General features: G+C 36.9%; 1 protein-coding gene across 1 annotated transcript in view; it reads right to left on the bottom strand.

Moving 5' to 3' along the window:
- NUP54 (nucleoporin 54) overlaps positions 1 to 27,056 on the bottom strand; it is a 32,849-nt gene extending 5,793 nt beyond the window's left edge. Inside the window, exons 1-9 of the mRNA XM_052642045.1 lie at positions 26,950 to 27,056; positions 23,310 to 23,393; positions 23,066 to 23,218; positions 14,740 to 14,966; positions 12,911 to 13,098; positions 12,012 to 12,208; positions 9,918 to 9,972; positions 9,359 to 9,452; positions 1,406 to 1,513 (exon numbers count right to left, since the gene is read on the bottom strand). Of these exons, the coding sequence (XP_052498005.1) occupies positions 1,406 to 1,513; positions 9,359 to 9,452; positions 9,918 to 9,972; positions 12,012 to 12,208; positions 12,911 to 13,098; positions 14,740 to 14,966; positions 23,066 to 23,218; positions 23,310 to 23,393; positions 26,950 to 27,016 (1,173 nt within the window). The 5' untranslated portion in view covers positions 27,017 to 27,056. The remainder of the gene's footprint in view (positions 1 to 1,405; positions 1,514 to 9,358; positions 9,453 to 9,917; positions 9,973 to 12,011; positions 12,209 to 12,910; positions 13,099 to 14,739; positions 14,967 to 23,065; positions 23,219 to 23,309; positions 23,394 to 26,949) is intronic.
- Positions 27,057 to 27,379: the final 323 nt, after the last annotated feature.

Raw genomic sequence — 27,379 nt, forward strand, 5'->3', positions numbered from 1 at the left:
TAATGAAATATTCAGCAATAAAAAGGAAGTACTGTTACATGCTACAACATGAATGAACACTGAAAATATTATGCTGAGGAAGTCAGTCAAAAAATACCACATATTTTATTATTTCATTTACAAGAAGTGTTCAAAAATAGGCAAATCAATAGAAATGCAAAGTTGTTGCCTACAGCTAGGGGGTTTAGGATGAAATGGGGAGTTGCTGCTTACGGGTATGGCTTTTTTTTTAATTTAGAGTGATGCAAATGTTCTAAAACTTGATTGTGGTGATGGTTGTACAAAGTTGTGAATATACTAAAAATCAAATAGGTGAATTGTATGGTATATGAATTATATCTCAAACTTAAAAAAACAGCTGTATTTTTCTTTTTGTCTGAAATAAAGTAACTTTAGAATTAGCTCATTAATGTTTAGACAAATGAATCTATTTGACCTTTGTGCTTTTTCCACTGTTGGATCTTTAATAACTTCCCTAATTGCTTCTATGGTGTTTGTCTATTTAAGATTTTTTTTCTGTAGGTCAATTTTAATAATTTCCATTTTGCTAAAAAATCATCTAACATCTAAATTTATTGCCCTGAATTCCACTGTAGTATTTTCTTATTTTCTTGTGTATATATGTGGTATTATCTCCTTTCTTACTTCTAATTTTTCTTTTCTGTTTTTAGGCTCATGAGATGAGTCTTTTTTTCCTTCTTCAGATTCGTATTTAGCCATTTTAAACTGTACTGCTAATTTAGCCATTTCTTTTTAAAGAAACAGCTCTTCAACTTATTCTTTCTACTATGATTTATGTTTTTCTGCTTCACTCATTCCATGTCATCTTTATTCCCCTCTTACTGGTTCCTTTTGGCTTATCTAGATAATATTTTTTCTTGAGTACTAAGTTCTCTACTTTTTGCATCTTGTATCTTTAAAAAATGAAGTTTTTTAAGGCTTTAAATTTTCGTCCAAATTTCTGCTATCTAATGTTTGTTTTCATGATAATTTCAATTTCATGATAAATTTCAAGCTGGTATTCATTCTTTTATTTCCTTGTTAATTTCCAAGTTCTTTTGTTGCTTTTCATTCATTAATGGTTATACTTGCTATTTTTATGAAAACTAGATATTAATGATCTAACGCATACTTTTGCTACCTCATAAAGATGACTCATGTTCTCACTGCTTTCCTCCCACCCTCTCAAAAAAATCAAGTTTTAGAATATTTTCACTCTCTTCACCCAATCCTCTCCAGAGATCTCACCTCAGAGTTCAAAGTTTTAATGAGAAAGTTTGGTACTTTCAGACTATTATTATTTCCTTTTAGTCTTTTTTTCCTATTGCAAAAATCCATATTTAGCACTTCCATCATGTATACAGTCTTACAAATGCTGGGAGAAAAAAAAAATCCAAATCACTACCTGTAAAGTTCTGTGGGAAAGGTCCATAAGTTTCCTCTTATATTGTGCAATTTTGGCCATGGTTGTAGTTTGATTCTTCTGTAATTCACCAATATCTTCAGATATTATCTGTTTAAAACAATTTTTTAAGGTAAAGTATCACAACTATTTATAAAGTTCACTACATGCAAAAGATGAGCCTGAGATTCATCTCTCAAAATATAAACTCCTTTAAACCTACTTTTGTATTTCTTCCACTTTTGTACATCCAGAAGTTAAAACATACCATTCAAAAATTTCTTTAGAGCTCCAGGAACTTTAGTGATGAGGCAAAGTGTACAGAATAATAAAACATATTCTTTGGAAGTAATTAAGGAATTTGAATATCATGGAATAGAGCAAACAACCAGGCCATGGAAGTATAAAAGTTAAGATCTATAAAGTAACATGCAGGAGCCTTAAGAGACAATTAAATCTAATCACTTGAAGACAGTATAGTATACACTGTGCTTAGTTGCTCAGTCCTGTCCAACTGTTTGCAACGCTATAGACTGTAGCCCGCCAGGCACCTCTGTCCATGGGGATTCTCCAGGCAAGCGTACTGGAGTGAGTTGCCATGCCCTCCTCCAGGGCATCTTCCCAACCCAGGGATCAAACCCAAGTCTCCTGCATTGCAGGTGGATTCTTTACTGTATGGGCCACCAAGGAAGCCCTGTATAGTACACGGTCGAAGAGTAAGTTTAACAGAATACTATGGAGAGAGACGCTCAGGGTGGAGGGAGAAAGGAAGGATATTAATCACACAACTGAGACATTTTTATGTCTCTGCAGATAGTTAATTTGTTCTTTGCTTGGCCTAAAATCCTACTGTTCTACCTTATGAAAGTCTTAACCTTAAAGAATGAGTTAAAATCCTAGTTCATTAAAGCTTCCCGATCAAAATTAACCCCATTATGATTGTTCCTATCATAATCATTCTGTGACACTGGCTTATATTGAGATGTTATAAGTAAGAGTGTAAGAAGATTGTACAAGACATATTTTAGCAAGTTTACCTACACATGTCACCTTTTAAGGAAACTTCAATGCCAGGCCATGTGGAAGGGACACAATTAGGTAACCAAATTTTATATTATGTAACCCAGGTACCCTCTCCATTCCAATTTTGAAAAGTTTGCAGGGCTTCTAGACAACAAGAGTAATTATTATTCTATAGCAGCAATAGTAAGAAAAAACAGAAATGTTACCACTCACAGTATTTATTGACAAACACTAAAACAATCTAGAAATTAACCAAGAAAAAATGCCTATGCTTTTTAAAATTTATTTTAAAACTATTACAAGACACAAGAGACTTCAATGAGAAAAGGAACATGTTCATAATGGAATAACTTAATATTACTAAGATTCAATTATATATTTAATGCAATTCCAACTAAAATTCTAGCATTTTGACACTCAATTTTAAAACAGTTTTAGAAGAATTAAGATCCATAAAGAGCTTTAAAAGTGTGAAAAGAACAAAGGCTGGAGATTCACTCCACCACATAATCTTTAAAATATTTTGCAAACCTGTAAGAGTAGGAAAAACGTGAAACTGATTTAAGAACGGACTATATCACATATACATGAGAACCTGGTTTGGTAAATGCTTTGATAAATCATTGAGGAAAGTATCTGAGTTCTGTGGATAACACTGGAAAAAATAAGCTACTATTTAGAGCAAGTTCATATCACATAGTATATATAAAGTGAATTCTATGAGGACAGAAGACTCAACTGTGAAAGGTTAAACTCTACAATAATAGGAAAAAAACTGCAGACTCTAAAGACCTTGGATGAGGAATGATTTCTTACGAAAATTCCCCAAAAAAGAAGACACAAGGCCCCCCAAAAAAAGGCTATCATTACATTAAAATTAAGATTTTCATAAACAACAACTTATGGCCCTACTTATGGCACAGGGAACTATATTTAATATCCTGCGATACACCAAAATGGAAAAGAATATGAAAAAGAATATATATATATATATATATATATATTTTTTTTAAAAACTGAATCACTTTGCTGTACAGGAGAACACAGCATTGTAAATAACAACAGAATAAAAGTCTTCAACTATGGACACTACAGACAGAATTAGCAGAGAAATAAGAAAAGTAGGAGATTTTTAAAATGTTAGACGACGGATTAAAATCTGGAATAAAAGATGAACTCCTGAAATTCAAAAAGAAAAGATATGCAGTCCATCAGAAAAACTGACAAATGATATGAACAATTTTGATTCTAGACCAAATGACTAGATAGGTGCCGCTCTCTCTTTCCTGTTGAAAATAGATGTAAAATGAACAGAACGCATGGGCAACCATCTGAGGACTCTGAATTTGAAGTACCACTGACCTAGTGGTGAGTTTACCATTATTTTGCCCTCAGTTTGGTTTCAACACAGGCTAAAACCTAGAAGTGGGCATCATGCTGATAACTCCAAGAAAAACCCATACCTCTGGTGCAAGGAGATACATTATGGTATACAGAGAAGAGTTTCTCACTTTTAACACTATTAATTTGGGCCAGATAATTCTTCATTGCAGTGGTACTGTTCTGTACACTGTAGGATGTTTATCAGAATCCTGGCTTCTACCTGCTAGATAACTGTAGCACACACCACCATCACGACCACAACCACCACCCTCACCCAGCTGTAACAACCAAACAAGTCTCTGGATACTGCCAAATGTGTCCTGGGGGACAAAATCATCACCACACACCCCAATGAGATCTACACTCAACCAATGACTAAAACAAATAATAGGTGAAATGACAATACATTAAAACAGAATACTAAAAAATGTCCAAATAACCCAGAAGAAAACAAAAAAGAGGAAAGAGGAAAGAAAAACAGAGCGAACAGTTAACAGTAAGATTGTAGGCCTAAAGCTAAATTTTATGCTATCTACAAAAAACTTACTTCAAACATGATAAAGGTAAGTTAAAAGTAAAAGGATGGAAAAGATACAAGATCACTAGTCAAAAGAAAGCTAGAGTGGCTTTATTTGATAGCAGAGAAAGCTGACTTCCAAGCAAAGATAATTGCTAAGCATAAAGAGGAACATTATGGTATATGCCAAGAAAATATAACAATCCTAGATACATATGTACCTAACAGCAAACCTTCTAAAATGTGTGAAAGGAGAAAAAGACATATCCATAACTAGAGCTGGAGACTTCAACGCTCCTCTTCAAACAGAACTTGTAGGGCTTCCCTGGTGGTGCAGTGGTTAAGAATCGGCTTGCCAATGCAGGAGACGTGGGTTTGATCCCTGATCTGAAAAAAGCCCACATTCCACGGAGCAACCAAGCCTGTGCCCCACAACTGTTTGGCCTGTGCCCCACAAGAGAAGCCACTGCAATGAGAAGTCCACATACCGCAAAACTAGAGAGTAGCCCGCGCTCTCTACAACTGGGGAAGCCCACGCAGCAGTGAAGACTCAGCACAACCAAAAATAAACACTTAGTAGAAAAATCAGTAAGAACTTAGAAGAACTGAGCAATCTATCAAATGGATCTCACTGACACCAACAGAAGACTTCAAGAACAGCAGAACACACATTCTTTTCATAGGCCTATGGATTAAAACCTTTACAAAGTTAAAAGAACTGAAATGATATAAAAGTTCTCCGACCATAACAGAGTTAGACTAGATAACAACAGAATAAAAAATTTTTTAATGAATCAAAGATGACAAATACAACATTACCAAATTTTGGGGGATTCAGGTAAAGCAGTACTTAGAAGAAAATTAATATCATCAAATGCCTTTAGTAAAAGTCTCAATACCCTAAGCTGATACCTTAAGAAAGTAGAAAAAGAAGAGAAAAATAAACCCAAAGCAAGTAGAATAAAGGAAATGGTTAAGAGCCAAAATTTATAAAACCAAAAACTTATAAATTTATTACTTTTAGTAAACAGAAAACTAGAAAAAAAAAATCAATAAAACCAAGAACTTGTTCTTTGAAAAGATCAATAAAGTTGATAAACTTCTAGCAAAACTGACAAAAATAAGCACAAATAATAGCTTCTCTGTCCTTACTTTCAAGAACTTTGGTCACACCCCATTTATAGTACTATGCACAACTCATTTTAAAAGTGATGCCAATAAATTCAGTGTACCTAGTCTAAGATAATCTGATTTCTAGTGTTGACCATCTGGTGATGTCCATGTGTAGAGTCTTCTCTTGTGTTGTTGGAAGAGGGTGTTTGCTATGACCAGTGCATTCTCTTGGCAAAACTCTATTAGCCTTTGCCCTGCTTCATTCTGTACTCCACGGCCAAATTTGCCTGTTACCCCAGGTGTTTCTTGACTTCCTACTTTTGCATTCCAGTCCCCTATAATGAAAAGGACATCTTTTTTGGGTGTTAGTTCTAAAAAGTCTTGTAGGTCTTCATAGAACCGTTCAACTTCAGCTTCTTCAGCATTACCGGTTGGGGCATAGTCTTGGATCACTGTGATATTGAATGGTTTGCCTTGGAAATGAACAGAGATCATTCTGTAGTTTTTGAGATTGCATCCGAGTACTGCATTTCAGACTCTTTTGTTGACCATGATGGCTACTCCATTTCTTCTAAGGGAGTCCTGCCCACAGTAGTAGATATAATGGTCATCTGAGTTAAATTCACCCATTCCAGTCCATTTTAATTCGCTGATTCCTAGAAAGTCGACATTCACTCTTGCCATCTCCTGTTTGACCACTTCCAATTTGCCTTGATTCATGGACCTGACATTCCAGGATCGTATGCAATATTGCTCTTTAAAGCATTGGACTTTGCTTCTATCACCAGTCACATCCACAACTGGGTACTGTTTTTGCTTTGGCTCCATCCATTCATTCTTTCTGGAGTTATTTCTCCACTGATCTCCCGTAGCATATTGGGCACCTACCGACCTGGGGAGTTCCTTTTTCAGTATCCTATCATTTTGCCTTTTCATACTGTTCATGGGGTTCTCAAGGCAAGAATACTGAATTGGTTTGCCATTGCCTTCTCTAGCCAAAGATGAAGAAGCTCTATACAATCAGCAAAAAACAAGACTGGGAGCTGACTGTGGCTCAGATCATGAACTCCCTGTTGCCAAATTCAGACTTAAATGGAAGAAAGTAGGCAAAACCACTAGACCATTCAGGTATGACCTAAATCAAATCCTTTATGATTATACAGTGGAAGTGAGAAATAGATTTAAGGGACTAGATTTGAGAGTGCCTGATGAACTACAGACGGAGGTTCGTGACATTGTGCAGGAGACAGGGATCAAGACCATCCCATGGAAAAGAAATGCAAAAAAGCAAAATGGCTGTCTGAGGAGGCCTTACAAATAGCTATGAAATGAAGACAAGCAAAAAGCAAAGGAGAAAAGGAAAGATATTCCCATTTGAATGCAGAGTTCCAAAGAATAGCAAGAAGAGATAAGAAAGCCTTCCTCAGCGATCAATGCAAAGAAATAGAGGAAAACAACACAATGGGAAAGACTAGAGATCTCTTCAAGAAAATTAGAGATACCAAGGGAATATTTCATGCAAAGACGGGCTCGATAAAGGACAGAAATGGTATGGACCTAACAGAAACAGAAAGTATTAAGAAGAGGTGGCAAGAATACACAGAAGTTAACTGTACAAAAATGATCTTCACGACCCGGATAATCACGATGGTGTGATCACTCAGCTAGAGCCAGACATCCTGGAATGTGAAGTCAAGTAGGCCTTAGAAAGCATCACTACGAACAAAGCTAGTGGAGGTGATGGAATTCCAGTTGAGCTATTTCAAATCCTCAACAATGATGCTGTGAAAGTGCTGCACCCAATATGCCAGCAAATTTGGAAAACTCAGCAGGGGCCACAGGACTGGAAAAGGTCCGTTTTCATTCCAATCCCAAAGAAAGGCAATGCCAAAGAATGCTCCAACTACCACACAATTGCACTCATCTCACACGCGAGCAAAGTAGTGCTCAAAATTGTCCAAGCCAGGCTTCAGCAATACGTGAACCGTGAACTTCCAGATGTTCAAGCTGGTTTTAGAAAAGGCAGAGGAACCAGAGATCAAATTGCCAACATCCGCTGGATCATGGAAAAAGCAAGAGAGTTCCAGAAAAACATCTATTTCTGCTTTATTGACTAAGCCAAAGCCTTTGACTGTGTGGATCACAATAAACTGTGGAAAATTCTGAAAGAGATGAGAATACCAGACCACCTGACCTGCCTCTTGAGAAACCTATATGCAGGTCAGGAAGCAACAGTTAGAACTGGACATGGAATAACAGACTGGTTCCAAATAGGAAAAGGAGTACGTCAAGGCTGTATATTGTCACCCTGCTTACTTAACTTATATGGAGAGTACATCATGAGAAATGCCAGGCTGGGTGAAGCACAAGGTGGAATCAAGATTGCTGGGAGAAATATCAGTAGCCTCAGATATGCAGATGACACCACCCTTATGGCAGAAAGTGAAGAGGAGAGTCAAAAAGTTGGCTTAAAGCTCAACATTCAGAAAACGAAGATCATGGCATCTGGTCACATCACTTCATGGGAAATAGAAGGGGAAACAGTGGAAACAGTGTCAGACTTTATTTTTGGGGGCTCCAAAATCACTGCAGATGGTGACTGCAGCCATAAAATTAAAAGACGCTTACTCCTTGGAAGAAAAGTTATGACCAACCTAGATAGCATATTCAAAAGCAGAGACATTATTTTGCCAACAAAGGTTAGTCTAGTCAAGGCTCTGGTTTTTCCAGTGGTCACGCATGGATGTGAGAGTTGGACTGTGAAGAAAGCTGAGCGTCGAAGAATTGATGCTTTTGAACTGTGGTGTTGGAGAAGACTCTTGAGAATCCCTTGGACTGCAAGGAGATCCAACCAGTCCATCCTAAAGTTAGGATACTAGTCCTGGGTGTTCATTGGAAGGACTGATGCTGAGGCTGAAACTCCAATACTTTGGTAACCTCATGCGAAGAGTTGACTCATTGGAAAAGACTCTGATGCTGGGAGGGATTGGGGGCAGGAGGAGAAGGGGATAACAGAGGATGAGATGGCTGGATGGCATCACCGACTTGATGCACATGAGTTTGGGTGAACTCCAGGAGTTGGTATAGGCAGGCCTGGCATGCTGTGATTCATGGGGTTGCAAAGAATTGGACAGGACTGAGTGACTGAACTGAACTGACTGAGTCTAAGATATGGCCTGGGTATCATGCAACATTCAAAAACCATGTTGGAATCTTTAGCCAGTGAAAATACTAAGGGATTTTAGGAATGACATCTTAGGGATGTCATAGGAACATAGTGGTTACCTACAAAGCATGCCTGAGAAAATGGATATAAATTATAGTAAGACAGATTTTGAATCAATGTAAGAAAGAGAACCAGCATCAATCAGAGTGAGCTACAAAAAATGGATTGCTTCATAAAACAGAAGCACTTCATTACTCAAATACAGTCTGAATGAATGTCTAATTAGGAGTTCCACATAAGAGGACTTGGAAGTGACCTCTATAACCTTTAGGCATTTGATTACAAAAGTGTACTTTAAAAATGTTAAGATTTAAGCATTCATTAATTTAAAATTTACTTCATTAACCTATTATTATAATGCATTATGACAATACAATCATAATTGTAGCCCTGATTTTGATAAGGCCCCATAAATAAGTGTTTAATAAAATAATCTTTTCAATTCCAGCCAAAGAATCCATAAGTCTAATTTATTTGCTAAAGTCAACAATTCTAAACTCATTGTTAAATCAGATTTACATGATTTTTGGAGGCTCTATAAATAAATAAGTTGTGTAAACGTATAATTGTTAATTCGTAGTATATACTATAATGTTTCTCATAAGACAAAACAGTAACTAAAACACATGGTAAGAACAAGGGTCTGTAACCCCTCTACTACTCCTAGGGCCAGAGAAGGAAGCTAGATTCTTACATCTAATCTGGTCTGATGTTGCTTAGTCATCTGATCTTGAACCTTCAGTCTTCGAAGAAGTTCTTTGAAACCCACCATTGGCACAGGAATTAACCTGAAGAAACACAAATGGTCAATTTTCGGACCAAAGCCTATATTATTACAAAATACACGGTAAGGTTTTCATAATAACATTCCTGTAATTCACATTTCTAGGGTTAAAAGGCAGATCTATGACTATGAAATCAAGTGTTACACCACAGAGATTTCATCCAACCTAATTTTATGAGTGAAGAAATGCAGCGTGGTCAAAAACTGCAGTATTAAATGCAAATATATAATTAGGGCATTATGACGCAGATTTTAATCTTTTCACCACACAATGCATCCTAATTATAATCAAAATTCTTTAAAAAAGAATGAAAAGGAAAAAAAAAAGAATGAAAAGGAAGATAAACTCACTTTATTATTTTTTTTATAAACTCACTTTAAATGTAAGAATTATAGTTAACAGCTTGCATCTGCTTCCCTGGTAGTAAATATTAGTTTGTATATAAAAACAAGATGAAGATACACTTACTTTTCAGAATCAGGGTTATCCACTTTGGCTTGTTCCCAGATAATAGGATCAACACCTACCAGAAAAAAGAAATATTTTTTCTAAAAGGAACTATTTCCCATTTTTATAATATTTGTATGGGAAAGGCCCTCCTAAAGGGAAACACAAAAGCTAAAATCTATAATGAAAAATGACTGTCAAATATGACCGTAACAAGAATAAAAAATTGTTTTGTAGGATACAGCTTTAAAAAAAAAAGTACCTCAAAAGCAAGTATCTATAATAGGATAATAGATTAATCTCCAGAATATAGGAAGGGATCCTCTAAATCACAAACACAAAAAATTTAATAGAAAATGGGCAAAGAACATGAATAGGTAATTCACAAATATTATAAATGTGGCTAATATACAAAAAGCTGGTCAACTTTAATAATAGGGAAATGCAAATGAAAGTAAGTATTAACTTGTTGCCAAAAGAGTGGAAAAATTAAAAAGACTGATTATCTCCATTGTCGGCAAAAATAGAGAATGAGAAAACATTAGAAAAATTAAAAATGTGAGGAAAAGTAACACATTCCTATTATGAATGTAAATGGCTGATCTTGCTCTGGAGGGCAATTTGGCAGTACCTAACAATACATGAAGTACTGCCGACCCTCTGATATCTGCAGAGGGTGGCGTTCAGGACCCACCCCACTCCCTGGGAATGCTCAAGTCCCTGGTAAGAAAGAGTATACAGTATTAATAACATTTGCATATAACCTACACCCATCCTACCATACACTTCAAATCACTTGTGGGTTACTTACAATACCTAATACAATGAAATGCTATGAAAATAGCTGCCAAGGTGCGGCAATTCAAGTTTTGTTTTTTGGAACTTCCTAAAATGTATTTCCTGTTTTGGACCTGTGGTTAGTTGAAGGTGCAGATGTGGAACCTGCAGATGTGGAGCCCCTGGACACAGAGGGCTGACTGTACGCATAATCTCAACTTGAAAATTTCACTACCAGCAATCTATTCTAAAAGAAAATACATTCCTGTGCATTTTAAGACAAGTTTACAAGGAGGTTAACTGTTACATAGTTTATAATAGTGCAAAGGTAGAAATAGCCTAGAGGTTAAATACAGTAAGGTACATCCACAGTATTCCACGCAGTTTTTAAAAAAGAGTAAGATTTATCTTTATGTACTGACATGGAAAGCATTAAGGAATACTATAAGCAGAAAGGCAGGTTGTAATAAATGTGTAGTTCAGAATTCTTTTTTCAAGGACTTTATATATAAATATCATAAATGCTTACATTAAAATCACAGATAAAGGACTGATAAAGTTCAATAAATTATTAATAGTAGTTACTTCTGCGGAAGAGAGGTAAAGATCTGTCACTCAGTTAATTGAGATATGCCATCTAGAATCTTTTACAGTGAAAACACATTCAGGTTTTACTTGAATACTCAGTTAAAATAAGAGAGAAGCTAGACAAAAATACTCCTTTGGACTGTAAGGAGATCCAACCAGTTCATAAAGATCAGTCCTCTGTGTTCTTTGGAAGGAATGATGCTAAAGCTGAAACTCCAATACTTTGGCCACCTCATGCGAAGAGTTGACTCACTGAAAAAGACTCTGATGCTGGGAGGGATTGAGGGCAGGAGGAGAAGGGGACGACAGAGGATGAGATGGCTGGATGGCATCACTGACTCAATGGATGTGAGTCTGAATGAACTCCAGGAGTTGGTGATGGACAGGGAGGCCTGGCGTGCTGCGATTCATGGGGTCGCAAAGAGTCAGACACGACTGAGTAACTGAACTGAACTGACTGAGACAAAAATAAAATATTAAGACTGAATTATCTTTGGGTAGATGGATTATGGGCTATTTTTCTTTAGTTCATCACTGCCCAACAAAATTTCTAACAAACACAATTAGCTATACAAAAAATTAAATAAATAAGTACAATAAGAACATTTAAATCTATGTCCCAAATAAGCAGACGTGATAGGCTGACACTGGTTTCATCAACATTAATAACCAAGCAACAGCTTCCAAAATAGAGGAAGCGTGAATTTCTAAACTTTTCATTTCCTCAACCCCATGACTCTGGAGACATACCAGCAGGAGGATTCTGTAAAAGCTGTTTGATCTGTGCAGGAGAAAGCTCTGTTCTAGTCATAGAAAGGGTTACACCAAGTTGCTGCAATTGTGTTTTAATATTGGTTTGTTCAAAATGGGCATATAGTGTTGTAGCTGGAACTCTTCTTGAAGTACCATTTGGAGAACGCTCAACAACATAAATGACAACTTCTGTCCTGGGGGAAAGATAACCAAGTTATAAAATATGGAGCATATAACTCACAGCCACAAATATTAATGCAGTATGTGATTTTAGAAGGGTGCTAGCTGAATTCAGAAATGAGATAGACAAATAAGATATTATCTGTAAAGGTATGTTTAGCTGCAAGTTCTATTTTAATTTTTTTTCCTCACCAAAATCAAGAAGTACTTTGGAAATTCTGTTGAAACTTAAGGGTTGCTTTATTGCAACTTATAGAACAAAAAGTAAAGTCTGATTTCAGTTACTATACCTCACTAATGATTCTTCTAACCCAAAATATTCTAAAGCAAATGTCTTGCCACTAAGTATGACAATTATACACAGGACAAGGGAAGTTAATAACATTTATCCATGAATGAATATGAACAGTAATCAGTTAAAACATTGCAGTAACATCTTTGTGGCCCCTGATTTGCACACAGCCACGATTAATGTTTCCTCCTGTTTCTAAATGAAAAATCTAAGAAATTATCAGCATCTAATAAGAAACCCAAGATTAAGAAAAAGACTTTTAAATAAATGGTTCTATAAATACTGAAGAATCACTAGCTGAGAAGTAACATTCTGCTTTGAGATTTAATTTGTGCTTTAACAACAAAAACACTTTCTGTTGTGTTGATCACTCTCTTTGAACCAAGGTACACAGAAACATACAGTACATTTAATGTATACTTACTGATCATCTGGCAATGTTTTAATACCCTCTACGTTTACAGTAAGGGTCTGGTTTCCTCCCAAAACTTTATGCAATGATTCTACCAACTGCTGTTGCTGGCTTCGAATATCTGTTTCTTTTTTGTTGAAAACTAAAACCACTAGCCCATCTTCATCTTTATTATTGGGCATGCAACTATAACCTACAGCCTGTGGAATGACAAAACAATATCAAAAACATATACAGATCTCATGTTTAATATTAACAGCTTACTATCAGCTAAAATGGGAAAAATAGCTTAATGTCTGGTAATGAAGGAACTATGTAATGATTCTTTCCACCACTCTGTGCCCTAGGAGGTCACAAGATTACAAAGAGAAACTTTCTTACCCAAGAATAACATAGAGAATGAAATTAAGGTTTTCTCTCCTACAGAGTAACTAAATAGCTTTCTCCTCTGAAAAACTGATACCCATTGTTGGGTGTTTCTGAACACTGTGGAAACAACTCTGCATGCCATAAAAATGACTGCCAAAGTCATGGATCAAAATGTAACTTACTTTTTACTATCTGACTAATGGAATTTTAAGCAAAGTTTAAAGATATATAAAGAAATGGTTTACTAAATAAATACTTTTAAAGTACCATAATAACACCATCAACTTATCAATGCTACAAAGAATGTCTACATTATTTTATGGTTTCATGTAATATAGAACAGGTTAGCTGTTTATATAATTTATTAAATATGACAAACTATACTTTTTTAAAGAATTATTCTTTTAGACAGAAGTCTTTCTCTTTTGTCATTTATAATGCAATTTTTAAAAAAGAATCTAAACTCACTTTAGATTACTTCATTATGCATTTTACCATATGTATATTAATACAGCAATTATCAAAGAAAAAAATCAAATTGTTATATTCAACCTATGTCTACTACATATCTCTTAGTATTAAAATTTCAATATACACTCCAAAGACATACTTTCTTTTTGCAGAGAGATGAGACAGAGATATTCTCTAACAAGATAGGTTGGTCCCTTTTTGTTGTTTAGCCATGTTCAAAGGTCTAATTTTCAGCCTTGCAATTCCAAACACCAGCTTATATACACAATGATTAGGTTTAAGAGACTGACATAGGCCAACAAAACTTGAAGAATATGGGAATATGTAATGATTCTTTCCACCAATCTGTGCTCTGCTGCTGCTGCTGCTAAGTTGCTTCAGTCGTGTCCAACTCTATGCAACTCCATAGACAGCAGCCCACCACGCTCTCCCATCCCATTCTAAAGAGAAACTTTCTTACCCAGGAACAACATTAACCTAGAGAGTGAAATTAAAATTTCCTCGGATTTCCACATAAACTGAATTGTAATATGTTAATTTTTTATGGAAAAATACATCACCAAGCTGACCTAAATACTCTCACTGATGAGCAGAATGTCTAAGAAGTTAAATTCAAACAAGAAAGTTGTTTGATAGGCATGGAATCAGAACAAAGAAAATGGACCATATTGTTGCAACGGCTTTCACATCCAGCTAACTTCTAGTTTTGGGTCTCCCCTTTATAGGTGCCAACCAGACCATTTAACATTTTTTCCTGTTATAAACGACACTCTAGTCACACTTTTCTTCAGTCATATCCTAGTCATCTCAATCACACATACATAAGAAATTACTCAATTTTATCTCAATTTCGTATTTCTGTACTTTTAAAACAAAAGTGTTACTGTACCATGTTCAACAAGTACTAAAAACCAAGCAATTGTTTCCTTAGTACTATTTTAATCCAAATATCACATTCTCTCATACACTCTTCAAGTGATGATCAAAAGCAGTATCGATACCTTAAACCGGCAAAAGGGATTTTCTAGTGTGAATTCCACGGGTGGAATGTTATTGTTGAAATATCCTTTTCCTGTTCCCCAGAAGGCTTGTAGTTGATTCCATTTTGCCAAAATAGCATCTCTCTCATCTCCCAGTAGTGTTGGAGCAGAAAGGGCACTTGCGGTATTTATCAGCTGGTTGGACTGAGCAGGAGCTTGTGTAGGCTGACTGAAGAGACCACCTAACGCTAAAAATTTACCCCCAAATTAGTTTTTTAAATCAATCAATTCAGATCCTAGATATAGTTAGCAGAATAAACCCCGCCACTTTGCCCCAAAAGATCCACATCTTAATCCCCAGAACCTGTAAATATGTTACCTTGCATAGAGAAAGGGACTTTGCAGATATGATTCAATTAATTAAGCTGAGACCATCCTGGATTATCAGTGAGTTCAACATAATGTAAGCATCCTTAAAAGGGAGAGGAAGGTCAGAGTCAAAGTGAGATCTGCAGATGCTATGCTGCTACCTTTGAAAATGGGGAAAGGAGCTATAAGCCAAGGAATGTAGACTCCAGAAGCTGGACAACGCAAGGGAATGGATTCTCTCCTAGAGCCTCCAGAAGTAATGCAGTCTTCTCAGTGCCTTGATTTTAGCTCAGGGAAGCTTATTTCTGGTTTTCTGATCTCCAGAACTGTAAGTAGTATGTTTTAAGTTACAAAGCTTGTGACATTTAGCTACGGCAATAATAGAAAACTAATATACTAGGACAATCTTTATAATGTCAAACTGGCATGTCTAATATCATCTTAATGCAACCAGTTCCATTAGACACAAATTAGATTCATGATACTACTAGACCCACACCAAAAAAGGTTAAAGTCTGTGAAGTTGCAGAATTATTTTTTAAACAACATTTACTGTTATATTTATACAATATATACAAATTGGAGGACACAAAATAAGCAAAAAGAATAATTATATCAATGTTATGTAATATCAGCTTAATAAACAATTTCCTTTTCTTAATGCAAAGAAATATATAGTGGAAAAAAAATCAACAAATGGACAAATCCTAAGCTAAAGCTTTAGCTGGCTGGGTAACTTTAGACAAGTCACTTAGCTCGTGTTACAATTTAAAGAAGGGCTGAGTTGTTAGATCAGTATTTCCAGAGTGCTAGATAAGTAAATAACCTTGGTACATGAAACTATAGATGTCAAGCAATAGTGGAATCACTAAATGCAGTAAATCATATAACAAAAACTTCTTTTAATTAATTATATAGATAATTGTCATCTCATGTCATCTGCTTATCTCACTTTTTAACAAAGGGGAGAACAAATCTAAGACTCAAGAGCTTAAGCAAAGGTATCAAGCTAGAATTAAACTATTGTATTTCCTGTGGACTTAAGTTCAATTATTGTTTCTTTATAGTAAGTGATACTGGTTTTCCATTTATAGCAGTAGTATTAACTTTTCTTTCAAAATAAACACATTTAATGTGTAAAAGTAAATTGATTTAAAGAAAATTATTTAACAATAATACAAATAGTATGTAGATAAATGAAAAATCATGAATACCAAAATGACCGAAGTTTTAGGACCACTATATTGGATGACATTTTTCTTTCAGCTCTAAAGATTGTAAGTACCACAAGGCCAATGGGGCTTCTACAGGGCTAAAGAGAGGCTGCTGTTACTTTCCACATGAGTATTATTAATTCCCAAATAGGCATTTATGAAAATGGTAACGAAATGGACTAGAAGCCAGAAGACTTGAATACTGATTTACTATAACCTCCAACAAAAAATTCCCAGGCTTTATCATCCTCAGTTTTTGAGTAAGATTAGCAAACTATCATCTGTACTAATCTACGCTTTACATTGGATTCCAACCACACTAGTCTACTCAGAGTGCACTAGCGAGTAGGCATTTGAGAACCCAAATAACAATATCTAATAGATTCTTTCAAAGCCTTACCATATTAGACTTCTCACACCATTCTATCTTTTCAGGGCAGGGCCCTCATGCTATTGAAAACCTTAAGCTTTCATGGAATACATATCCTCCTTGAAAACTATTCTCCCTTAGATTTCCTGACAATACAGTCTCCTGGCTTTATATATCATACATATATGTTAATACATTCATTTATTCTTGCACCATGTATTCATTCAACAAATATTTATTGAATACTTCCTAAGTGTCAGACAGAGAGGCAAAAACTAAGGATATGGTGGTAAACAAGACTGGTTCTTTAAACAAACTGAGCATATCAAACAAATATTCACAGTTGTGATAAATGCCTCAAAGAAGTAGAGGCTCTGAGAGTCCTAAATGAGGCAGCTAATCAAGCCTGGGGCAGGAGGGTCAAGAGAAGGCTATTCCATTAGAACTTCAGCTGAGGTATAAAAGAAGTAGTCAGCCAGGCCAGGGGTAGCAGCAAGGAATAACAGCACGCGCAACCTATGTGTCAAAGAAGAGGGCAAGATGAGCTGGCAAAATGAATATGGACTACTAAACAACAAGGTAGGAGAAAAAAAAGACCAGACTCCCACTGAAGCTGAGGGCTCACAGAGGCCAAAAATGTGACAATCTTAGCATCAAAAAGAATAATGAATGTAACCAACTCAAACATATTCAATTTATTAATCTCATGCATTCAAAATGATAATTTTTAAAAGTAAAAGTAAAAAATTTAGAAAACTCTCAACTCCTTGGATACCACTGAAAATAATCAAGAACCAAAGACTTCTTACAAATACTATCAATTAAACATTTATTATGCCCTTCCTATACAAATTCTATTTCAGGGTGACCAAGCAGTCTTGCGGAGGAAAGGGATGAAGAAAAACTCCTTTTACAGAAGAATTTCAGTACAGAAGAATTTCAGTGTGGAAGACAGGGCAGAATTAGAAAGTCACCATTCTGCAACTCCTAATAAAGTAACTGATTGAGGTAATGACCATCAGTTAACGAAACCATTAGGTTAAAGACTGATGGGGAACTTTATAGATTAGCTCTCACCACGGGAACCAACTGGTCAATCTCAGCATCTCTAAAGGAGACAGCCACTTAACAGGAGGCACACAGCACCACCTGCAGAGTATTCATGCTAAAAAGTCAAACTTAACTCTTTATTACTTAAAAGCTAACTTCATTCACCAGAAATATGGGGCATAAAGTTAAATGAGTCTACAAGGAAACAAAGAAATCTAGAATAGGGGATGTTTCACAGCACAACTGGTTCAATTTCTTCAACAATTCATGAGCCAGGTTAAAAAAAAAAAAAAAGAAGGAAAGAAATCTTAAGTAAGAAACTATACTAAAAAGAATTCTCTATACTAACAGACATAACAAGAAAGTAAATGTGTGACTTTGGATCATGATTTCAACAACCTAACTGAAGAAACCTTTACTGAGACATAAGGGGAAATCTGATTAAGGCCTGGGTATTAGATGATACAAAGGAGTTGTGAGTTGGAATGACTCCATGGTTTTAAAGGGAAAAGTACAGTAATGCAGTAAAATAAGGGTGAAATGATATGTTTGTGGTTTGCTTTAAAGTACTTCAGCAATTAAAAAAAAAACAGATGAGGAGGGAGGAGACAGAGAAAGCAAATGTGGTAGATTCTGATTTTTGTTCAATCTATTTGGTAGACCATGGGGTCATTTTACTATTCTATTTTTGTATGTTAGACTTTTTCACAATTTAAGAACAGTGGATGTTCAGTGGATTTGAGAGATTAGTGACCTTAATTACTTGATTGTGCTTCCCTGATGGCTCAGATGGCAAAGAATCTGCCTGCAATGTGGGATACCAGGGTTCGATTGCTGAGTCAGGAAGGTCCCCTGAAGAAGGGGATATAATACCCACTCCAGTATTACTGCCTGAAGAATTCCATGGACAGAGGAACCTGGTGGGTTACAGTCCAGGAGGTTGCAAAGAGTCAGACACAACTGATCAACTAACACACACACTTGACTGGGTAAAGAAAGAATTTAGAAACCAAACAGTATAGTCTAAGAGGTAACAGAAGATAGCAGCAGGGGATCCCATTCTTTCACATCTGTTCCAAGTAGATTATGAAGGAGAGAAGAGAGTGATAGGCAGCAATAGCTGAAGTGAGATGTGAAATAAAAGTTGTTTTGTTTTCACTGTTAAAAGAAAAAAAAGAAATTTCAGACTGTTTAAATCTGGATGAGAATAATCCTTGGATAGAGAAGCTGAAGACTTTTTTTTGGTGGGGAGTAAGAGGTGGAATGGGACAAGGGGCTGCTGGGAAAAATAATCCACAGCACAAAGGGCCCCAGAAGGTGGGAGGACATGAGATCCAAAGCACAGGTGAAAAGAGAAAAGAATGGATACAGAGGGAGATAGATAGACTAGCTCTGGCAATGGGCAGCTGAAGGAATTACAATGAGGGCTTCTGTTTTCTCTTTGAAGTAGAGGTCAAGGCCATCTGCTAAAAGTGAAAACAGAGAATTTGAGATTTGAAGAGAATAAAGGTTGAAAATAACTTATGGAAAGCAGGAGAATAATCTGAAAATAGAAACCTCACAGGATTACCAAGGAATGTTGAGGGCCCAACTTGGGTTGGTGATTAAGAATTTAGAGGTACTATTCCATTTCCTGTACTGTATGATTTTCTCAAGCGGTTATCTACATAGATACTGGGCTTACACAGGCTTCAGGTTGTTCTTTCAGGGAAACGTGATACAAGGATAAGGAAGTTTAGCATCTTCGTAAGAGTGACTGAAATGGAAGGACAAGGACTCAAGCTAGTTAGAAAGAACAGTGAAGGAGCTGATTGAAGTGCAGAAAGTGTCAGAGGTCTAAAAATCAAAACAAGGTCCAAGAACAGCTATGTTGAAAGTAACTGACAAGGTAGGCTTAAAGAGCAAAGGTTGTGGGATGTTTACATTAGTGAATTATGGAACTAGAACAGTTTCAGATGTTGCCAAAGTCCAAGGTAAGAATTGTGGCTAAAGTGAAATGGAGGTCTTCAGAATAAAAAGTTGGTATGACTGCCTGAGTACATAGGTATGTGAATGCTAAAATAACTCAGATTGACAGCACAAGTCGAAAAGCAAAACTCAGAAGATAGCGCTAAGTGGTGTCCAACTCTTGAGAGCCCATAAATTATAGCCTGTGCCCCTGTCCATGGGATTCTCCAGGCAAGAACACTGGGGTGAGTTGCCATTTCCTTCTCCAGGGGAACTTTCCGATCCAGGAATTGGACTCAGGTCGCTTGCAATGCAGGCAGATGCTTTACTGACTGAGCAGCAAAACTCAGAGCCAGCTGCCAAAGTGCTCAATGAATAAGAAGTACTGTCCAGGAACTCAGCAGATAACTGAGATTAGGCATATCAGAGACAGCGTAATCAGACAGCAAGCACCTCGTACAAACAGGAGTTTTTAAAAATGACGCAAAAGTTTCACAATCTTTGCAGAGTAAACTCATGTAAGAATTGAATCGCTAGTCTATGTCTGACGCAGGATACAGCATGCTTGGGGCTGGTGCATGGGGATGACCCACAGAGATGTTATGGGGAGGGAGGTGGGAGGGGGGTTCATGTTTGGGAACACATGTAAGAATTAAAGATTTTAAAATTAAAAAAAAAAAATAATAATAATAAAAAAAAAAAAAAAAAAAGAATATGGTATTCATGCAATATGTAAAATATAATTTAATGAGTTTGTTTGTTTTAACTTTTGGTCGATGGGAACTGTTGTCCAAAGAGTTTTATCCACATCGATTTTATTGTCAGTGAGTACCAGACTTCTCTATACAGCGTGGAATGGATACTTTGAAAGGAGATCAGCTGTGCCTAGTTCCCAGGCATCTTTCAATGCCAGGATGTTTTCAGCGAATAAAATGCTTCTACTTGCTTTATGGATAAAAAAAAAAAAAAAAAAAAAATGACGCAAAAGTTTCACAATCTTTGCAGAGTAAACTCAAACTTCTTACAACAGCAGGTCCCAAATTCACCACACTGTGCCAGGCATTCATGCCTTTGTCAATGTTAGTCCCTCTGCCTAGAATACCCTTTTCTGACCAACCATCTACGTCCCTTAAGAGTCGACTTTTCCTTTACATTCCAAAGCACTGTGTATGGTGTATTTTACTGCTTTCACACATATACTTTTTTATAACTGAATGTTTATTAGACAATCTAATTGAAAGTTTGTTATTCTCTCTCCTTATAGACTACGAGCAACCTTATAAACCCAGTATATATGTTATAAACCCAGTATATATACGTTATATACCCAGAGTCTTGAAATAACAACACACACTTAGAGGAGAATGAGCCCTTTTCATTCTGAAAATAAACAGCACCAGATTCAAACTCCCATTTTTCCAAAGACAAATAAGCGTAACTATAATAACATAGTTGAAGAGACTTCATGCCAAGAAACAAAGAAAAAACTTCATTTTCCCTTTCTTCTTAACTATTGGGATTTCTATCTAATTTCCTATTGTTACAGGAGGAAAGTAAGAAAGATATATTACTTTCTTGTAACGTAAGAATCAAAAATTCTATTTTCTTCATTTTATTGGTTAATAATTCTTGAAATTCATGTTTAATAAGTTACTAAGCTTCAATGACTGAGGAGGGCGAATTCTAGCCAATCAATGGAGTCACCTAAGAAAAATGAAATAGTGATTTTAGGAGGTAGCGAACTGCAGAAAAGCAAACGGAGCATTAGAGAGGAAGTCAAGAAATCTGAATCTGTTTTCCAGTACAACATCTCAGAAGACGTATGGACAAGGCACAATTCTCTCAGTTACCTCTCTGGATCTATAAAATGGAGGTAATAAGAATTCTATTTCGTAGAGTTCTTGTGATAATTAAATATACTAATCCATACAAGATAAAGCGCTTCCCTGGTGGCTCAGCTGTAAAGAATCTGCCTACAATGCAGGAGACCCAGGTTCAATCCCTGGGTCAGGAAGATTTCCTGGAGAAAGGAATGGCTACCCACTCCAGTATCCTTGCTTGTAGAATTTCACATACAGAGGAGCCTGGTGGGCTACAGTCCATGGGGTAGCAGAGTCAGACACAACTGAGCGACTAAGCATATAAGCATACATACATACATACATACAAGATAACCCTGGAACATACTGCCACGCCAGCTAGTAAGGAAGCTATCAAGACTAATTCTACACTTGTGTACTAACATGACTTGGGAACCAACCTGAAGAGGCTTACACTGGCTAAAGATGGAACAATTTAAACATCAAAATGGAAAACAGCAATGAACTGAAAAATATCAAATAATTTAAATACTTCAGTTCCCGACATTAAAAAAAAAAGGTTACCTTTGGAGAAGGATAGGGAACCAAATCTTTATTTTGAAAGTTAGGAATAAAGGGAAATAATTATTCAAATAGTAGATGAGGAGAAGTTTCTCTTTACAGGAGTATTTCAACAAATAAATGGAAAAGGAAGCACACAGTTGGAATAATACCATTTGGCAATCCCTAACGAATTAATGGATCTTGGTAATCATCACCAATGGCTGCTGGTAACATCACAAAAAATAGAGACAATCAGACATTATATGCCTCTTGATAAAATAATACAACACTATTTATAAAGTAGTCTTGCAAACAAATAAAAAACTGAATGATCAATATAAATAATCCCTTAGATCCAACCCAATTTACAAGAAATACAGAGGATAAAGGTATGTTAACTATACAAAAGGAATGCAATCATGAAGTCCTGACTGTCAACCTCTATAGGACAAATGATCTGATTTCATCAACAAATTGAAAAATAAAAAAAAAAACTAAAAAGGGGGACTTACAGAGATTTAAGACAAATCAAAGTGAACAATACTGTTCACACACTTGAGTAACAAAACCATAAAGAAAAGTAAGGAAGTGATCAACATAAAAGGCAAAGCTATTTCCTTTGATGGGGAAATGACTAGGAGAAGAATGTGGAGGGTTTCTGAAGTGGCTGGTTAGGGTCCACCTCCTGCCATGGGCAGTGGTTACAAAGGTCATTCATCTTATAAACAATTCATGAACCTGTATTTCTGTGCGGCTTTACATACCTGTGTTATTTTTAACAACAACAAAAACTTTAATAGAATGACACTAAACACAGAGGTCTTACAATCATAATCAGGCCAATCTGTCTTTTCCTCAGTTGCTATCATTATATTTGAACATGAGAAGAAGCTTTTGGAATCCTGTGGAATACGATATTTATAACTCCTCCCCCCAAAAAGGTTATCTACTCAAATGTTTTGAACAGTGCACTAAATAATATTATCTACATTGTTATAGTTTCATATCTGAAAATGAAAACCTCCTGTACTTACTAGTCTGTTGCTGCTGTTGCTGCTGCTGCGTATTAAATCCTCCAAATCCAAGTCCGGTCCCCAGACCAGTACCTAAGCCAGTACTAGTTCCAGTTGTCGTGCCAAAACCAGTCCCAAATCCAAAACCTTTGTTCTGAGTACTACCAAAGAATCCTTTGAATGAAAAATTAGCAATTTTAAGTTAAAAAAGATATCTGATCTGTAGCTCATTTTCTTCTACAAATGATATAAGATATCTTCTTACCAGTAGTGCCTGTGTTAGCTGGAGTAGAAAAGCTGAATGCAGAACCCGCTGTGGTAGACGTTGTCCCAAATCCTCCAAACCCACCTAATTAAAAAAGCATAAATAAAATAGAAATGAAGAATTTTTGAATACATACGAGGTAATTTCTTTTCCAAAGTATGTAAGTATTTGCCACAATGCAATATATACCTTTCAACTAAAGAGGTGATTAAGTTATGGCTAAGAAAACATGTTAAGCCTATTTAGTTAGTGTTTGTGTACACTAAAATGACTATGTACTTTTAGAGCAGGGGTTGCAAATTCAAATGTCTACAAGACACAGGTTGTTAATATTAATGAAGTAGGCTGGGTGTTTACTGACTGGTGGAAGTGATCAATGTGGACAGTTTTTTTTAAATGGCAGCAGTTCCTCAATTCCAGCAGATGACTGCTACAGGAGAATGGTAGTTGAGTAGTGTTATATGTTCCCATTTTCCCCAAGAGAAATAGAAAATTTTAATTTTTTAATGTGAAATTTATATAATTTTAAACCCAGATTCAACTGATTTTTTGCAACTAATTCAAATACTTTAAAGACGGTGTGATAAACATCGTGCGTTGCCAGTTTGCAACCTTGGTTTTGGTGGATTAACTTATATTCTAACTTACATTTCTACTTGGTCTCCATCAAGACTAATCAACTTTTCACATTAAATATACCAATATAATGACTTTTATACAAGAATGTTACTTCTTGAAGAGATAAGGAAAAAAAAAAATCAAAGGTGGTAGTGGCCTCAAAGGAGAGCAGAGCCATCACCAGACCCTGCACCACAGTTTGGGAACTGACAGATACACAAATTTCATTTTCAGATAAATCTAAAGACAAAATTAATCTTAACCGATGCAGCTTGACATATGAATGGAGTGGAATGCTAGCCAATCTAAGATTGCTTTTTCTCCCCTTACTGTCAGTCTTTGATTACCAATGAGATGCCGAAAAAGACTTTTAAGACAGATGTTTGAACCATTAGTCCTCTCTGAGTTATACTGCAGACTTTCTGGGATTCTAATTTTCAATCTCATATATTTCTGGCATAAGAGCAGAGATTCATTAATATTGTAATATAAGAGATACAAAAAGGAAAAAACCCACAGCTCATTGATAGTCATCATATGATTCTGACTGGGAAAATTATTCAAGAGTAGACTACATGTTGCATCCAGGCACAACCAAATACTCTATTTACTTGTAGATTCTACTGTGGTACTGCAAACTGCAAACATTTTGATAAAAATCACCTAAAATACTAAATATTGTTCCTAATCTTTTTCATTACGTCTAAGTGTCACAGAAAAACTAAGATATAGTCTGAATTGGCTATACGATAAAAGCACTGGTATCTTAACATGCTCCATAATGTGAAAAATATTTATTAATAATAATGGATCTGCCAGGACATAAAATTTAAAAAGTAAACAAGAATTTCAATCAATCCTTTGCTGAAGACTAAGTTAATGAACGTATGTAAAAGTAGTTAAAACAGTTATCACAACTCAAAATTTAACAGTGACAACTCCAGATGAACATGAAATCAAGCAAATACCAACTGGTTTATTCATTGCTGTTGAGTTACGAGCTGGGTGATTTGTTCGGAAACACAAATTTCAGAATAATGTTTCTGTTTTACCCAGTGCCAATTTTAAGCAAAGAAGGGAAAGTAAACATACCAAACAACAGTGATATGTGATCACTTTAAATACACCTTAATGATAAAGGATTGTTTAATCTTTGGAATACTCAAGTATTCTTCAAAATGTTTTCAAATCAAATGCCAAGGTCATATTCACATTGCAGTAACAAGTGACTGCACAAAATGCCAGACTTCCAAATAGGTCTTAGGGAATAAATCATGATTACCAAATGCATATAATTGGCATGGGCGTAAGTGGCATATGTTAGAGAATATGAACAATAAATTCATATACGAGCAGCTGAAGAATAAGACTTTCCTATAGAGTCATTGTATGCAAGGTACAGAGACCTACTTAAAATTTTTTCATATATATAGACACACATAGTTTGTGTTTTGCAGAAGTTTCAATGAGCTTCAAATGATCCATATAGATACAAAATCTTCAAAATTATCTTTCTTAGTGCAAAGATGTCTAGCCTACATTTTAGAAGTCAGTGCTATCTGAAAATAAACTGCTCTGGTCCTTTCTCAAAAAATCCAGTAAAGAACTGGGGATTGTTACTATAATTACATTACCTTACAGAAATGTATCCTAATCTGCTTAGTTTATTAAAGAAAGACATTATTATTATTATACAGATTAAAAAACAAGACAGGTTGCTGCTGTTCGTATAAGATTTGTTTCTCTCAGGAAACACAAAGACAAATGAAATTCCAATGAAAGATGCAGGAAAAATGGGAAAAAAATGACTGCAGGAGTCCAAGAATTCCAGGAAAACGGGCCTGACTGTTGAACTTATATTTTGAAAAGAGATATTTAATAATTTGGAAGACGTATTCCACTCAAAATAAAAATCCACTGCAATTTCATATCACTCGGAAGGTACATTCTACTCAATCAAATGCAATTTAACAAAGGAATATTATATAGTAACTTGCAAGACTTCCCCAAACCAAATCTTTTACGAGTCAAAACTTAATACAAATGTTTTTTATTCGACGTTAGGAAATGATTTTCCTTTCCTTATTAGACAAGTCGCTGTTTTTTCTCAAACTCTGGAACCATAAAATATTCTTGGACTCCAGCTCCCAACATTCGTTACACAGACGACCCGCATATCTACCTGCACTTGCCAGACTGTTACCAAAATTGAACGGAGTCGCCGAGGTGGTAGAAACACCGAAATTCCCAATATTAAAGTTCACTGCAGGATTAGCAGTTAATCCGAAACCCCCAAAATTAAACCCACTGGCGGTGGAGTTGGCAGTCTCAAGCCCACCAAATCCTGATAGGCGTGCAGGCAAAGAAACAAACAATTTTAAAGGGAGAGAGAGGGAAGAAAAAAGAAGAAAAAGAAAGCAAGATAAGGATTAGAAGAGTCCGCAGGAGGTTTCACAGAAGTGAACAAAGACAAACCCTGATTTTGCTCCAACCTGAGTTAAGAAAGCCGAGGAGGCGGGGATAGGAGGAAGGGGCAGGAGCCTGCAGTCCCGCAGCGAGGAGCTAAAGGGCCAGGGCCGAGGGAGCCGCAGGGTAGCGCTTCACGCTCCCCAGCCGGATCCTCTTCGAACCCAGCAGCGGGAAACCCGCGACGAGTTCGCGCAAGTCCCGGAGGCTGCGGCGGGGAGGGGAGGGAGGACGGGTCTCTGGCAAAGAGTGAGAGAAGCCGCCTCGGGTCTCTCCGAGCCCGACTACCGGATGGCGGGAAACGAACCCTAGGAGGAGAGGGGCCTGCGGGGCCCCACCCGCGCGCGCGAGCACCGGGTAGGGCCCCCATTTCTCCCGCGGCCTCCTCAGGAGCCGCTGTCGCCCGCTCGGCTGCCGCCCGCCCTTTTCCGAAGCCCCCAAAGTCTCCGCGCGGGCAAGAGACCCCAGCATTCCCAAACCGAAGAGTCTCTCGGACGGAAGGGCCGGACCGAAGACCTCCCCTCCTCGCCGGGAGAAGTCCGGGGCAGTCACTCACCCGCGGGAGCCGCGGTGGCTGCAGCGGTACCTGAAGTGCCAGACGGAGTACCAAAGTTGAAGGCCATGTCGCGGGAGCAGGGGACCAAGGTGCTGCTCCCGCGACACTTGGTGCACTCCGCTTTTCCATCCGGCGAGGAAACCGCCGCCAGATCAGGGAGTTCCGCCTCTTTTCTGGCCTAGCCGTAGAGGCCGGAACGCTGGAAAGGCGTAGTGGGTGGAGGATGGAGAGGGAACGCCCCCGGCCCGGCTAGCTTCCGGGGGCCTTGTGGCTTCACCCGGCGTGGAGCTTCACATCCTAGGTGAGATGCCGGGAAGTTTGCTGTGACCTGCCGCCCGAGAGCCTTTTAAAACGGCTTTAGGGAGGCCCCCTGGGGAAAGATGTGCAAGCAGGCTGAATGCCAGTGTCTAATGAAGACAGGGTAGGGAAG

Source organism: Budorcas taxicolor, chromosome 6 (genome assembly GCF_023091745.1).
Source record: "Budorcas taxicolor isolate Tak-1 chromosome 6, Takin1.1, whole genome shotgun sequence".
In the NCBI taxonomy this organism is placed as follows: Eukaryota; Metazoa; Chordata; class Mammalia; order Artiodactyla; family Bovidae; genus Budorcas; species Budorcas taxicolor.